This window comes from Anoplophora glabripennis, unplaced genomic scaffold (genome assembly GCF_000390285.2).
Source record: "Anoplophora glabripennis isolate ALB-LARVAE unplaced genomic scaffold, Agla_2.0 scaffold145, whole genome shotgun sequence".
Taxonomy (NCBI): domain Eukaryota; kingdom Metazoa; phylum Arthropoda; class Insecta; order Coleoptera; family Cerambycidae; genus Anoplophora; species Anoplophora glabripennis.
The window spans coordinates 163,904-178,576 of NW_019416303.1; the positions used below are offsets into that span (position 1 = coordinate 163,904).

The following is a 14,673-nucleotide window of genomic DNA, read 5'->3' on the forward strand; positions in this document are numbered from 1 at the left end:
ATTTTAAGAAATGGGAAACTATCATTTAATAAATCATTTAAAGTGGTAATAAAACAAATTATTTTAAACGAAAAGTTTCATATGAATGTGGGTCGTAGTTCGCCTCGCTTTCGAGATATACATTGACGAAATTAGAAAAGAAATAGTCACGTTTTTTAAAATATCTGATGATGTTTGATATGGACTGATGAAACTTGTGCCACTGATTTATTTAAGTAAATCCAACAAAGTTAACTTACAAATATGGCAACCAATTGATGAACACAGTCTGGCTATTATGTTTTAAGACTGATTTTATTGTGGTGCAGTCAACAGAACTTCATAGTGAGAAGCCTCCCGAGAGACCAAACAAAATTTTCTCAGTATACGCCAGCGGTATTCAAACTGTGTTCTTCGGAACCCTGGAGTTCCGCACAACCCCTCTGGGGGTTGCGCGACTCAAACATTTTAAATTTTATTATCGATAATTGCAAAATTCAAAAAAATGTATACTCTTAAAACTTTTTATTTTTATAAGTATACACGTATAAGTTACTATAAGAGCTTTATCTATTCATGCAAGTGCATGTAAGTTGGCTTATACTGATAAGCTGGCGCAGCGTTCTTCGCGTTGGTTACGTCGCCTTTCCCTTGATTTTTGGCTACAGATTTATATGGAATACCCTGAAATTGCTGACCAGTCAATAAATGTATTAATGCCTTTTGCAATTACGTACCTGTGCGAAAAATCATTTTCCACCTACGTAGCGACAAAAACAAAGTATCGCAATGCGCTTAATGCAGAATTTGAAATGTGATTGCTGCTTAGTATAGTAGCACATTATTTTAACATATGTAAACATATTTAAGCACATCCCAGTCTTTGATTATATTTACTCTTTAATTACTCAATAAATATTTACTTTAAACTTTAAAGTCTTACTTAAATTTTTACTTAATGGAATATTTATTTTGTTAATCGTAGTATTTATAAATATATTAAATAATCAGTAAAAAATGTGTTAGAAAATTTTTTTTAGGTGTGGTGGTTTCTCAAAAAAATCGAAATGTTGGTGGGGTTCCGCAAGTCGTAAAACTTTGAAGACCTTTGGTATTTACCACAAAGTTATAAAGTTTTGCGTGAAGCGCATTTTGCTAAATTGATTTGAAATTCTGGTATAAAGCCGGTAAATCAGCCATGACCAGTGAGAGCTTGATAAAATTATAAAAATCATATTTTTTAGGAAATGATTTCTAGGCCCATATGGAGAATTTTTGTGACAAAAAAAAGTTTTGAATGAAATTGTGAAATAAAATAAGGGTCGCCGACTTTAGGATCTCGAAAAGAGTTGCAAGTATTATCGTACAATATTTTTTTCACAATCTACTGATAGCTACAAACAGTTATAGCATTATGAAGTTTGGAAAACAGAATGCTAATATTAAATTAAAATTTAATATAAAGAAAAATTTATTTTACGAGAAATAAAAAACCTGTTTATATCTATTAGTTGATTATGAAAAAAAAAATATTTTGTAGAAAGATATGCAATCCTTTCCCATATCCAAGCCCTGGATTAGAGGGGGGTGTGGGCCTCAGAAAGTTTTGGCAAAATGAAATCAAAACGTGTTAACCTTATCATCAAATCAAATCAAGCATCTACATATTGTACACATCTATTTTATTATTTGTATTATTATTGTAAATATCCAAGTATGGCAACCTTATATACAGCGTTGCTGTATTCAGGGTAGCCTATATACTACCCAGCTTGCCCACGCACAAAATTGACCCATTAATTTGTCCACTATTCTTGTATGCAGGTATAGTCGAAGTCGAAGTTGAGTTGGCAGCACCGTAAGCCATTAGTTGGTGTAATTCATTTTCTGACATTTTGGTCCAGTTCCAGCATCTCTTTAATTATAATCCCAAACAAACATGGACTCTGTGCATTTCTAGTGCAAGTGCGTAGACCTCAGTGACAAATTTTATTGTGGTGTCCTTTATCAGTGTTATCTGCTAGTGTTATCTTTTATCGATTGGCCATGTCCTACTATAACGGGTGAGTAAAACATAAACATGTGTTGGTAAAAGCCCGTTGTTTAAAAACAATGAGAATCTGACATTTCCATTTAAAGATACGAGTTTTTTGAGACAGCTCGAAATGCGTTGACCTCCTTTTTTATTTATCAATTTCCTATTTAATGTGTGAGACATTGCGTTTATTTTTCGCACACTGTGTGTGGATTCGGGATTGTTTACCTATGTTTGATTATATTTCTGGATTTATCAAATAATAGAAAATGGATCAATAGTTCGTGCACACTCTGTAACGAACTGTATGACAATGAAGCGTCCTTTTAAACAATACGGTTGCAGGTGTTTGTTTCATGTTTAATTTAACGTCCTTATTTAGATAAATTATTGTATGTTGGACAGCAGGCGAAAAATATATTTACATTTATAATATGTGTAAAATAACACACTTTAATTTAATTTATGCATGTACCTGTTAATTTCCGTCTTGTCACATCGTTTCTATTCTATTTACATATGTGGGCATTTCAATATAGTACCATGACTCATATTCCTATAATTTAGGTATAAAACATTTTCGAAGAAATCTCACAAATTTTGTAATAAAATTATAGGAACGTGTAGCTTGTTCCAAAATATCGTGAATTGTTTTTTTAACTACATTTGATTTTTTTCTGGTTTAGTTATCAAATGGTTTAAAAATATGGCTTACTTTATACATATTTCCTTTGCTAGACATGTTAAATACCCACGTCCCACGTATATTAATTTCTACTCAATCTAAAAATGGAAACATGGGCAAATTCTACACTATAAATAATATGAAATGCTCTTGGTAACACTGGAAAGCTTCGACACTTTTTAGGAAATTGTTGATTAATACCAGAGCATTGCCCTCGCTTTGGCTCGATGGAAACTCGTGAGCGCCGTGTCATTTTTATATACCTACCTATTTAAATATGAAGTTTGAATCAAATTAAATACACTACTCACAAATATTAAAGGATAAAAAAATTTCAAATTTTTAGGTGATTCTCAAAAGACAACTTTGGGAAAAATTGGTCCTAGAACAATAAAAAAGCAAATTGAAGCTTGATGTTGCTAGTTGCAGTATCTGAAAGCCAAATTTTTTTTATTGTTGACGACCTTTAAGAAAGTATAAGAAATCTTGAACAATTAATTTGATTTTGATTCGTCCTTTTTAATTTGTGCTGATCGATTATTTGTCGCTGAATTATTTCCGTTCAAAGCAAAAATTACCTTTTTGGCTTTAATAATTACTCGGAAACTAATGATCGTACAGAAAATCTAAGCAGAGTTTTGAAAACTTCAAAGTATTCACGTTCTTATCGTTTTTTGATAAAAAAATCTTTTGATGCATAAAACTTGATTAAAAAAAGGTCAAACATCGCGTATTTAAGCATTGTCGCTAAGCTCGGGATAATTTTACAAACAATGAATAGACTAAGGATATTTTTGGTTTTGTTTTAACCTCAAAATATCCCAAAGAAACCCTCAAGAGTTCTTTCATTGTGATCTGAATGATTCAAATTATCCTTTAATTTTTGTGACTAGTTTATATCATGTAGACAAACAATATTTCTAATATAAACATTTATTGATTTAAGTAGGTACCTACTTACCTACTTATGCTAAAATTATGAAAGCCCGTTATATTCAGTAAAATATGAAACATCAAAAAGTTATTATCCGAATAAATGTAATCGAAATCGGTTGGGGGAAGGAATCAAGTTCTTTCATAATAATATATCCTCGGTTTCTTGAAGGCGCTATATGGCAGGACCTGTGACCAGGTTGTCTGCGCCCACTTGGCGTGTGAAAGTACTATAAGGGCTTGATGGGGCCTAGAGACTAGAGGAAACCCGTTCCCTCGGTTATATTAAAACAGCAGGTGCGTGTCCGGACAATGTAGGGCCTCGGTGGTAGTAAACAGGGTCGGAAAGTACCGATGGTCCATCTGCCGTTTGTGGAAGGGCGAAACGGGCGGCGACTATGAGACGCCTTCATTATAGCCATCCTTCTCTATCGCATGGATTTCTATGTCTTACTTTATCGCTCTCACGTAACGGCAAATGGACCATCGGTACTTTCCAAACCTGAATATGTCTCATTTCGTTAATAGCCTTTGAAAGTCATTTGTCGCAAACGGTTTCTTTAATATTCATTTCACATCCATTTCATGCCGTCGATTGTTTTATTAGTGGTAATAGTCGTACATTTACATCGACAATTTTGTAATGTATTATGTCGCTACTTTGGCAGTGCCAACAACAGCCGATAGTAGCGCTGAAAGAGTGGAAAGCACTCCATTATTTTTCTTTGGAATGATACATTCAACAATAATGGCTTTTAACTAGTGATATTGTGTGAAACAACTACTCTGCAGACTAATGCCCCGACCAAAATTGAATTACATCCGCAATATTTAGTAAACAACAGATCATTTTTCAGCAGAACTACCACTAGACATATACCGGTTTCGAATTTATTAACCATGGATGAAATACTTTCAGAACTTACTTGGAACTATCCCCGAGACTCCAGCCGAGACTTTTCTCCTGAATTTCCATCATAGAATCTACTTGTGATGTTTGACCGATTAAAACACGCCCTGTATACGTGTTTATTCTAATTTTCTAAGGAAAGTAAGGTTTCAAATTTAGAATTTTAGTTTTATTAAAATTTTTTATAATAATAATTAATTACCTATAATATTTTCGAGAATATTTTAGTAAAATAAAATAAATGGTCAAAATTTCCGGAAAATTAGTGGCCACAAAAAAGTGTTTCAGATCTCAGAAAAATTGATAGAAAAAGCCTAAAAAAAAAGAAAAGAATTGAACTTTTGTTACAATTTCGGATAAAAAACATTCTAGTCTCTATATTTGCCATTAAATTTGTAGGTAATATCAAAAAAAACCTTTAGAAATTATTCTAATAAAAAAATCATCAAACTATTTCTACTTTTAGAAAAGACTGATAAAGGTTCTTAATATGTTCAGAATGATCAAAACCAACTGTATTCTAAATTCTGACTAAAAAATACCTAGCATTGTAGGTAGATTTGAAAAATTTTCCAGTTTACGAGAAAAGGAGAATATAACATTATTTTAATAAAGTAAAGTTTAAAATACCGGTTCTGAAAAATATGAGGAATTTTTGGTTAAATTTTGATGGCAGGTATTAATTCCGTATAGAAATAAAATCAACATATTAAAAATCCAAATCATTTTTATTTTTGACTTTTTTGTAATAGGTAAAAATAAAGTTTATTACACTATTTTTTTTGATCAAATTATTAAGAACTTTATTATGGGAAGAAAATATTAACTCCATTTGAAATCGAATTTTGTTAAAGTAAGTTATTTTCATATTTTCTGGTATTTTTATTTTGAATTTCTTTTTTCCACCTTTTTTTCGAAAAACAAAGAACGATACAAGCTTTTGCCAGTTTTTCGTTTTTTCTCAATTGTTAAATCTCTATGCATGATATACAAGAACGTTTATTTTAAATTTATTTCATTAATTTTATATTTACTACCCAAGTAAAATTTTAATTTTTGAGAGACTTAGTTCTAATTGTTTAATGAGGTAAATGAAATGCACTCTAGTTCCTTCATACCATATTTAGAGCATTTTGTGGAATTAAATCGTGTCAGAATAACGTAGGAAGCTTTCATAACTATCTTAGGTAACATCTACGCTGACGACATCTAGCCTAATTTATTACCTGAGTGCAGAAAGCTCATTAGTCCGGGATTTATGCCGGTGTGTACACTCCGTGACAAAGAAATGATCCTTGTTACGTCCGACGCCCGACTTTACCTGGGTCACTGAAAAATAGAGATGAAGTCTCATTCCGAAATATTTATGGAAATTAGAAGATTGTATTGTTGCAAAGTATACCCCAGTGTCTCACGTAAAGTAAAATACAGTGATGTAAAATGACTGTCATTTAAGATCGTGACGGTCATAGCCGTCATGACCAGGTCATGATCGTCATTATACGTCATAAATAGTTTCAGTTAGAAAATATGATAGCACTTAAATGTAAATAGTTTTTATCCCCTCGCTATGTAAAATCCCCTCGCTATGCAAAATAAAAGTCATTTTTCTAAAATATAAATTACTTACTGAATCCTAATATTGCCTTAATAAATTCCACAACAAAACTATATTAATATCAGAAAAGTTTTTAACTATAAAACAAACACAAAAAACAAATGTTCTTTGGCTATATTTAGATTACAAGTTATAAAGTAATAAAACAAAAAATTATTACCATTGGTTAAGTTTTAAAGACACCACGTCACCAGGTGGAACATAAACCTACTTCTTACCGCATTGACAGTTAATATTTAATACATATTAATTTAATATTATCATTAATAAAATCATTTAAATATTTAAGAAACAAAAACTGCCATAACGCGGTCATTTTCTATGTGACGCGACGGTCATGACAGGTCACCACATCGGTCATGCGCTGGTCACATGACCCACTTACATCACTGGTAAAATATAAATGTTTTAATTTTATTAAGAATGATTTAGCAGTACTTTCCTTGAGATTGGTCCAGACTATTGGCTAGATGTCGGTTCGATATGTCTTGTTTCTATAGTAGGATCGTATTCGATGCAAAGTAGAGCAAAAAGTTGTCGGTCTTTTATCAAAGAAAAATCGTGTCATCATTTTTAGGACGCGTAAGATGGACCATTTCAATCATTTCAAATTTAAAATGAAATTGAATGTAAAATCTGAAATACCGCTGCATACGCACTGTGTTCTGGTAGTAGCTGTAGTCGCCCAGGTGCATCGACTGTATGATGTGGTCGGTTATACGTCAAATGCTAACCTGGCGAGCTTGTTCGTCAATTAGAGAGCGCCTCCAGAAAACAAGTAAACAACAGTGGCGCGTACAGAGGTAAAATGTAGTACATATGTGGAATTTAAAAAACAAATTGGATTTATAATAAATTACATTTAAAATAAATAGATTATGAGAATAAAGGAATTTTTGTAGGAACAAGGATGCCAGACGTGAACTGATCCCTTCGTCCCTTCATAATGTATAAAGAAATTATTCAATTTCTAAAGCCCTTAAAAGTGTACTGCATTGGTTCCCTTGTCAGGCAATGATTTATTACTTTGCATCGAATATGATTCTACTATAGGACGACACGAATTTCTATTAAAAACTTGTGAATACAATGACATACAAATCTTCTATTTTCATTATTCTGTTCTTGATAGGGTACAACCAAAACGGTGACAGATACAAAAAATCAGATATCGATGAGTTCGGAAAAACTGTACGATTTGTAAAAAATCTGAGTACGCGAATGTCTGGCTTCCTCATAAAAAATAGAACAAATAATGTTCATACTCTTCTTTTAAATTTAATGACAACGGTGATAGAGAGGTTAATGTAAATGGGACATTTAAAAAAAACCTGTATATCTAAAATTAATCAAGTTAATCAAGATCTTTTGGTACCAGCAAAGTCAACTCAAAAAAAGAGGACGGGACATCATTATCAGATTTTTTGTATCTATTGCCGTTTTGGCTGTACCCTATAAAACTATCGAAAATCAACCACCCTGAACAAAATCGTCCTTAAATATTTTGCGATAATAAAGCAAGTTATTTGAGTATATGGCTTAAGCTGCCTAGTTTTCGAATTCGATTGTTAAATAAAAAAAAACATTGAGTTTGTCCCTAAAGTATGACATATTGGTTACCTTATTTTGTAGCCGTTATTTTTTTTGGAATTTTCTTTGAAAATGGCTGTTCCTAGAAAAATTTTAGTCTTAAAGGATTCACATTTATAACTTGAAAAAATCATAGGCGTACCAATTTTTTTCAATTGTTACATGGCGATATAAAGAAATATTCTTTAGTGTTAGCACCCTGTATAGGCACTGAGAGGTTTATTAGATGACCGACGAGTGTATATGCAGGTCTGAGGCCAGTGATGTTATTCTGATATGTGTTGCTAGTCGTAAGATCTGGAGGAGTTATTTGAAAGCGACATTTATGTATGTATAAAAAAGGAACAGGCAGTCTGTAGAATGATTATAGAGAGCAGACTGTTCAGCTTTCAATAAATGTCTTTACGGTTCTATTTGTTCGTTTCGTTTATTAACCTACAATAGGTTACAAATGCAGTCTTCTAAGCACTACTATACAGGGTGTAAGAAGTTTGACTGCCTTAATTTTAACAGACGATAGAATAAATTAAAATAAACAAAAAAACCTTATTTGTCGTGGGTCATAAACTCAACCATTTCCGAGAAAAGAATTACCAAAATCTCCAACATAACACAATGTTTATCATTTATGCTTAATTCTAAAAAATAATTAGCGTTGTAAATTCATATCGAGCAATGTGACAACTGCGCGGCGGTTTATTAACCCGTGGTTCTAAGATGTCCAGCAGCCACCAATATGTAATTCAGTTGGTATCTGGATTCGACCGTGTCGGAGTGTTTTTTGCGTACCACTAAGTCCTTTTCTTGAGGTGTTTTCCAGCGAGTGCGCGGAAATTGGATTCGAAGGTGTCGTGCGAGCATCGAAAATGGTGGTGGACATTTTGAGCATATGTTGTAGTTTGTTTTATACTTGTGCGTTTTAAAATTACTGAATTTAGCTTTTTGGCAAGAACCTAAATTATTTTTAATACGTATGATTATTTGGACGACGTGAATCTTAGGGTACTTTAATTACATATTTTTCAAATACGTAATTTGATTAAAAGTTAAGTTCCTGTTTTAAGAGATTCATAATTACTAAAATTCGAGCTAAAATTTAATCACAACACTATCTTCGTGCTACAAAATCGATAAATTTTATTTTATTTATTTAAAAACTGGAAAACAATAGGCCTCTTGCACATGCCGGATTTTTTATATTAGTTCACATATTTAAATATGGCCTTATTTAAAATTATGAATTATAAAATCTTTTGTGAAAAATTCTACTCGAAAATTGATTAAATCGTATGTTGAAATTTGGAGATGAGCCTCCTGTAGGGGCGTGTCGTAGAACGAGTTGCTATTGGTGCGACGTCATCGGTAAGTAAACTGGCCACACATTAGAAAACGTTGTCGGTCTTATTACTTCTTAAAAACATTTATTATTTTTAGTTTACACACGATACGATAACGATACTGATGTGCTGTTATATTTATTAACTGGTTTCCATTCTATTAAGTAGGTAAACCTATATATGCACCTATGTAGCAAAATAATTAAGTCTGTGTAGGTATAATATTTAATTTTTACGACATTTAGTTCAAGTGAGCTCGCCTCGGGTAGCATAATATTATTTACTACCTAAATAATATTTTGAATCTAAATTTCTTATTTTAAATAATCATAATTAGTTTTTAGTTTTTTAAAATTCTTAAGAATATTTGTAACATGACCGAAGAAGGTTATCAGACAATTTACCGAATTCCATGATAATTGCGGAGTTTTTTCGAAAAGCATTTCATTTTTATTTGGCAGAAATAAGGGCAATAAAAGCAAACAAGTATGAAAATGTGATTTATAGATATCTACATAAATATATTTTAAAATACATTTTCTTCAGTCATTTTTACCGATGTATTTTCACACATCGCATAGGTACAATGCACCAGTAATAGTATTAGACTAGGCGATATCTGTTTTGGTTTGGGTGATTCGTATATCCACGGAGATTTTTGGCTTTTTGGCTTTCAAATATCACTAGAAATGAAAATTTTTCTATGCTCTCCTAATTGATGGATTCGAATGTTTCAAAAAGCGTTTGAAAGCTTGAGAGCCCTTCTATAAGTGATTTTCAATTATCTAAGGGCCTTGGTTTTTGCTGTGCAAAATTTTGAAAATCTGGATTGCAAAATTATTATGCAAAATCTATCTAACCGATTTTGATGAAATTTGGTCTGATGATTCTACATAACATGAAGTTTTCTTGAGCCAAGTACGAAAGTCCCAACCCAAGTTAAAGACCTCAAAAAGATTCCCTAAAAAGTAATGTTTTTTAACCCCATATTTGGCGATTTTTTCGATTTTTACAATAATAATAATGATTCATTCGGTTTGTAATTACTCATATTTTGTAAAAAATTTAATTACAAACATTTTTTTCCTCTTCCATTTTCACCTAAAATTAACTCTTGAAAAGATACATAATTAAATAGGAAGAAAAATATGACATTTTTCGATTTTTTTTAACATATTATGCCGCCAAAAGTTAAGCCTACGTTTTTTTATGCGCATAGAAGAATAGATGCTGTCTAGACTATATGGTTTAGAGGGATTTGCCATAGTTATAAGTTTAACTTCACAAATTTACAGTATATATAAGGTATCGTACTGCTTATTGACACCACTCCTCACATTTAATAACCAAAGCAGTCGACTGCACTGTCGAAACGCGTTATTGTATATGTCGCGCTTGCCATTTACTTACCGATGACGTCAACGTATCGACATCCCAGTCCATGGCGTTTGCGCACAAAGCGAACCGATTAAAACTTTAATATCTAATAACGTTTTAAAAATAAATTAATATAACATAACCTTTACACATTGTAGTATTCAGTGTAAATACAAAAACTATTAAAATATTTTTTTCTGCAAAAGGCCTATTGATTTGAAATTTACTAAATGTTTCACAATAATAGCTGTTTACATTTTTTCCGTAGGACAAGTCTACCGCGGGTACACGTGGTGTGCATCAGCAGGTTAAGCGCTGTTGTCACCTTGTGATGAAACTCCCCAATATTAATACTGCTGTATTTTGAAAACATAATCTTACGCCCCTGTAATATACAACTTTTTTGTTCATTTACTCTATCTCATGCTGAAGTAATGACAGTCAAACTTCGTACACCCTGTAGTATATCAAATCTCAATCTCCCCCGGTTCCAGATATCTTTTTTTTTTCTAAAATCTCTCGCAGTAGCTCTTGCTAATGTACAACTTGACAAAATTCATCATTCTCGTGAGTTTCAGTTGCGCAGTGTCAGCGTTACCAGAATAACACCGAAGCTCATTCTCCGTTTGAACCTACAATACTACTATTAAGATCTTCTGTCTGTGCCACTCTTACTGCTCATTTTTTTTCTTGATCTGCGCATCTCGCGGACGAGATGAGTTTGATCTAGTAGCCTCGACCATGAGGAATTGGGTTCTCCAATTCATCGTGGACTAGGCACTGATTGGAGTCGCTGGTCGACCTCTTTGCAATGAGGCTCCTCCTGGCTCAATCTCGGTGTTTGGAATCTGGATCTAATGTTGTAGCACACGCTGTCAATGGCACTTTCAATCCATCTTAATCCTCGGCGACTTAGACGCTAGATTGATCATCTAGTTGGATTCGAAACCAGAGCGATTTTCCAATAAGCTGTATCTAGGCGCAAAGCTTTTTTCTCGACGATTAAATTTTCCAGCAGGCGCCTGTTAATCCTGACGAGTTTATGCGTCTTTTATGGGACCTAATAAAGCCCCCAGTGAGATAGGAACTAGCGAGCGATCGTTTCCGGACAACTTTCTCAAATTCAGCCTGTACATACAAGTTTAGCTCGCGGCGAGATAGTTGGCCCGCTAAAATATGTTGCCAAGTTCTTAGGGCGGACTAACTTCGTCTGCTCGGGCCCGGTTTTATTGAAATTAGTTAGGATGGGTGCGCTCTATCGCCTCCTCCGGGTTAATATAAACTGAGAGATACCAACTCGAATAAAAGATATCGGTTTCTGTTGTGATAAAGTGGCAATTTGCGAACTGGAGGGCGGCACAGTCGTCTTAATTTATTTGCGCCGGTTGCCGAACGATGTATTCTATCCTCCGCAAACATATTTCTTTGGCGACAGGGGGCATTTATTCCGACTCGTTTTCGCTACTTTCGAACTGCGTAGCTACGTTCACTACGGGAAAAAACTCTTTACGGGGGACGAAATGTTTACTTTTTATTTATGGATACACCACCGTGAACAGCTTCTGTATCGAAATTTAGGACAAAACGTTCAAATTTATAGAAAATGTAAAATTTACATGCAAAGATGTGCAAAATATGAAACTGCCCAATATACAAAGCCAGCCAGTTTGAACCGGAGCACTGAGGGGCAAATCGACATATTAAGGCGGGGTTTCTGGAAATTTCCATTTCTCATTCTTCAAAATTGTATGATGAATAAAAATATATGACGCTGCTGCTAACTGCAATTGCAGTGACGAATCCATTATTGCAGTCAGGTTCATACTGCGAGTTTATGTTCCTGTGTCGTAACCTTATTTTGTTACGTTACGGAATGAATGATACGACCAAAACCACACATAACGAGCGTTCAAATGAAAACGTGGTCAAGTTGGGTCTGAAAATTTGGACGTAGGGCGTAGCGTATAGCAAATGAACTTAAACGTCATCTGTCAAAGCGCTGTATCGCCGTTATCAATTTGAATATTTTCGTTTTAAAAAGCGTTTAAAATGGTGTTTTCTCAAGAACAAAAAGTGTTTATCATAGAGTCCTACTTTAGAAATGGACGCAAGATTGATGGAATATGGAAGTATTCTATTGAGGAATGTTTCATAGAATTTCAAAATCAATTTCCCGGCGTTGTTGAGTACAAAATTTTTCAAAGTGCAGTTCAGCGTTGTGTTAATGTTTTTCGTGAAACGGGCAGTGTAACAAGAAAAGAAGGAAGCGGCCGACCTAAAAAGCGGACTGAAAAATTAAAAGAAAATGTCCAACAAATAATGGAAAATGCGCCAAGAACTTCTGTACGTGTTTTATCACAAATGGTGGGAGTATAAGTCGGTACTTGCCACATAGTGTTAAAAAAAGATTTGCGTTTGGTCTCCTATCGTTTAACTTGTCAGCAAGAACTTCATGAAGTTGATTTTCCGCGACGGGCTGTATTTTGTGAATGGTTTTTAAACAACTACGGTGAACTTCATAATATCACCTTTTTTCTGATGAAGCCTGGTTTCATTTAAGTGGTTACGTAAACTCACAGAATATGAGAATGTGGTCTTCTGAAAAACCAGATAACTTTTTTGTCGAGGGCCCTCTACACGCTCAAAAAATTGGATTTTGGTGTGCTCTCAATCGAAGGAGGATTTATGGACCTATTTTTTTTAATGGTGCTCTTACTGCGCAAAGGTATAGAGAAGAAATTATCGCTCCTTTTGTTAACCAGCTGGAAGAAAACGAAATTACAAACTTTTACTTTCAACAAGATGGCGCAAGGGCACATATGGCAGGCGAGACGATGAATATGTCGAGGGAAGTTTTCCAAAATCGACTAATAAGTCTCAATGCTGAACATGAATTTCCATCGACGTCATGTGATATTACGCCGTGTGATTTCTTTTTGTGGCCTTACCTTAAAAACACTATTTTTGAACTGCCTATTCCTGATTTAAACCATCTGCAGGCTCGACTTATAGACAAGATTCGTGAAATTAACAATACCCCGAGCATCTTGGAAAATGTCTTTAATTCTTTGAGGAACAGGTGTGAAAAGTGCTTGGAACAAGGAGGGGGACACTTTCAGCAGCTGCTTTAATTTATTGTTATAACAAGGAGGGGGACACTTTCCGCAGCTCCTTTAATTGTTTGTTATTGTTATCACGATTATTCTTTAAAATAAAGTTATACAGGGTGGTCCGAATTTTATGCAGGAAACTTCGATGGTAGATAGATCTCTTTAAAATAATATGTGTTTGCCTTATAAACATAGGTATGGAACGGCCCCGTTTTAGAGATACAGGGTGTTGAGGTTTTTTAAAAAAAAAAGATTTTTTGTTTATATCGCACATTACCTCACAGGTGGTGTAGAAAGGAGCGTAAATAATTTTGTTGATATGCACTTACTTTTAAGCATAAACAAATATTCTTGTAATATTATCGTTAGAAGTGTCTGCCACAAGGGGATTGTATTGGTATGAATAACTTGAGAACGGCGAATCTTAGGGAAAAAATTAAAGTCACCTTTTTTACGTATTTTGTGCATTAAAATATAAATCAGTTACAATGACATGAAAAAAATGCAGTGGCGTAGGTTTTTTTGTAAAAAAGGGGGTGACCCCTGACCAGTTGTACACCACTGGTTGAACCTTTAAAGCTCATATTTCAGGGAATATCAGGTCTACTATCATACATTATATGTACCAAATTTTATTGAGATCGGTTAATAGATTCCGTAGATATAAACAAAAAATCTATTTTTTTTGACAACTTCAACACCCTGTATCTCTAAAACTGTGCCGTTCCAGACCTATGTTTATAAGGCAAACACATATTATTTTAAAGAGATCTATCTGCCCTCGAAGCATAAAAACTGAATAAATACAACAGCAAAAATATGGTGGTGGTTAACTTATACATAAAAATACCGAAGATGCAATTAACTGAAAGTTGTATTCATTCAACCATTTGATGTTCTCCTTTGGGAATATATTTTTATGTCTCACTGAAAATTTGCCTCAGTATTCTAAAAGTGAAATGTGAACGTTTTTAGGATGCTTGGGGATGGTGCAACAAGAAACAAATGGTTACAGTTATTGGGATTCCAAGAAGTTATAAAAATATTATATATATATTCCTGTATTATAAAAATACTGAGTAGCTGTTGAAATATATTG

The 14,673-nt window shown here is 33.6% G+C and overlaps 1 protein-coding gene across 1 annotated transcript in view; it reads left to right on the forward strand.

The window, feature by feature from the left end:
- Window positions 1-1,791: 1,791 nt before the first annotated feature.
- LOC108904288 (transmembrane protein 47) overlaps window positions 1,792-14,673 on the forward strand; it is a 422,552-nt gene continuing 409,670 nt past the window's right edge. The window contains exon 1 of the mRNA XM_018706778.2: window positions 1,792-2,042. Within this exon, the coding sequence (XP_018562294.1) occupies window positions 2,026-2,042 (17 nt within the window). The 5' untranslated portion in view covers window positions 1,792-2,025. The remainder of the gene's footprint in view (window positions 2,043-14,673) is intronic.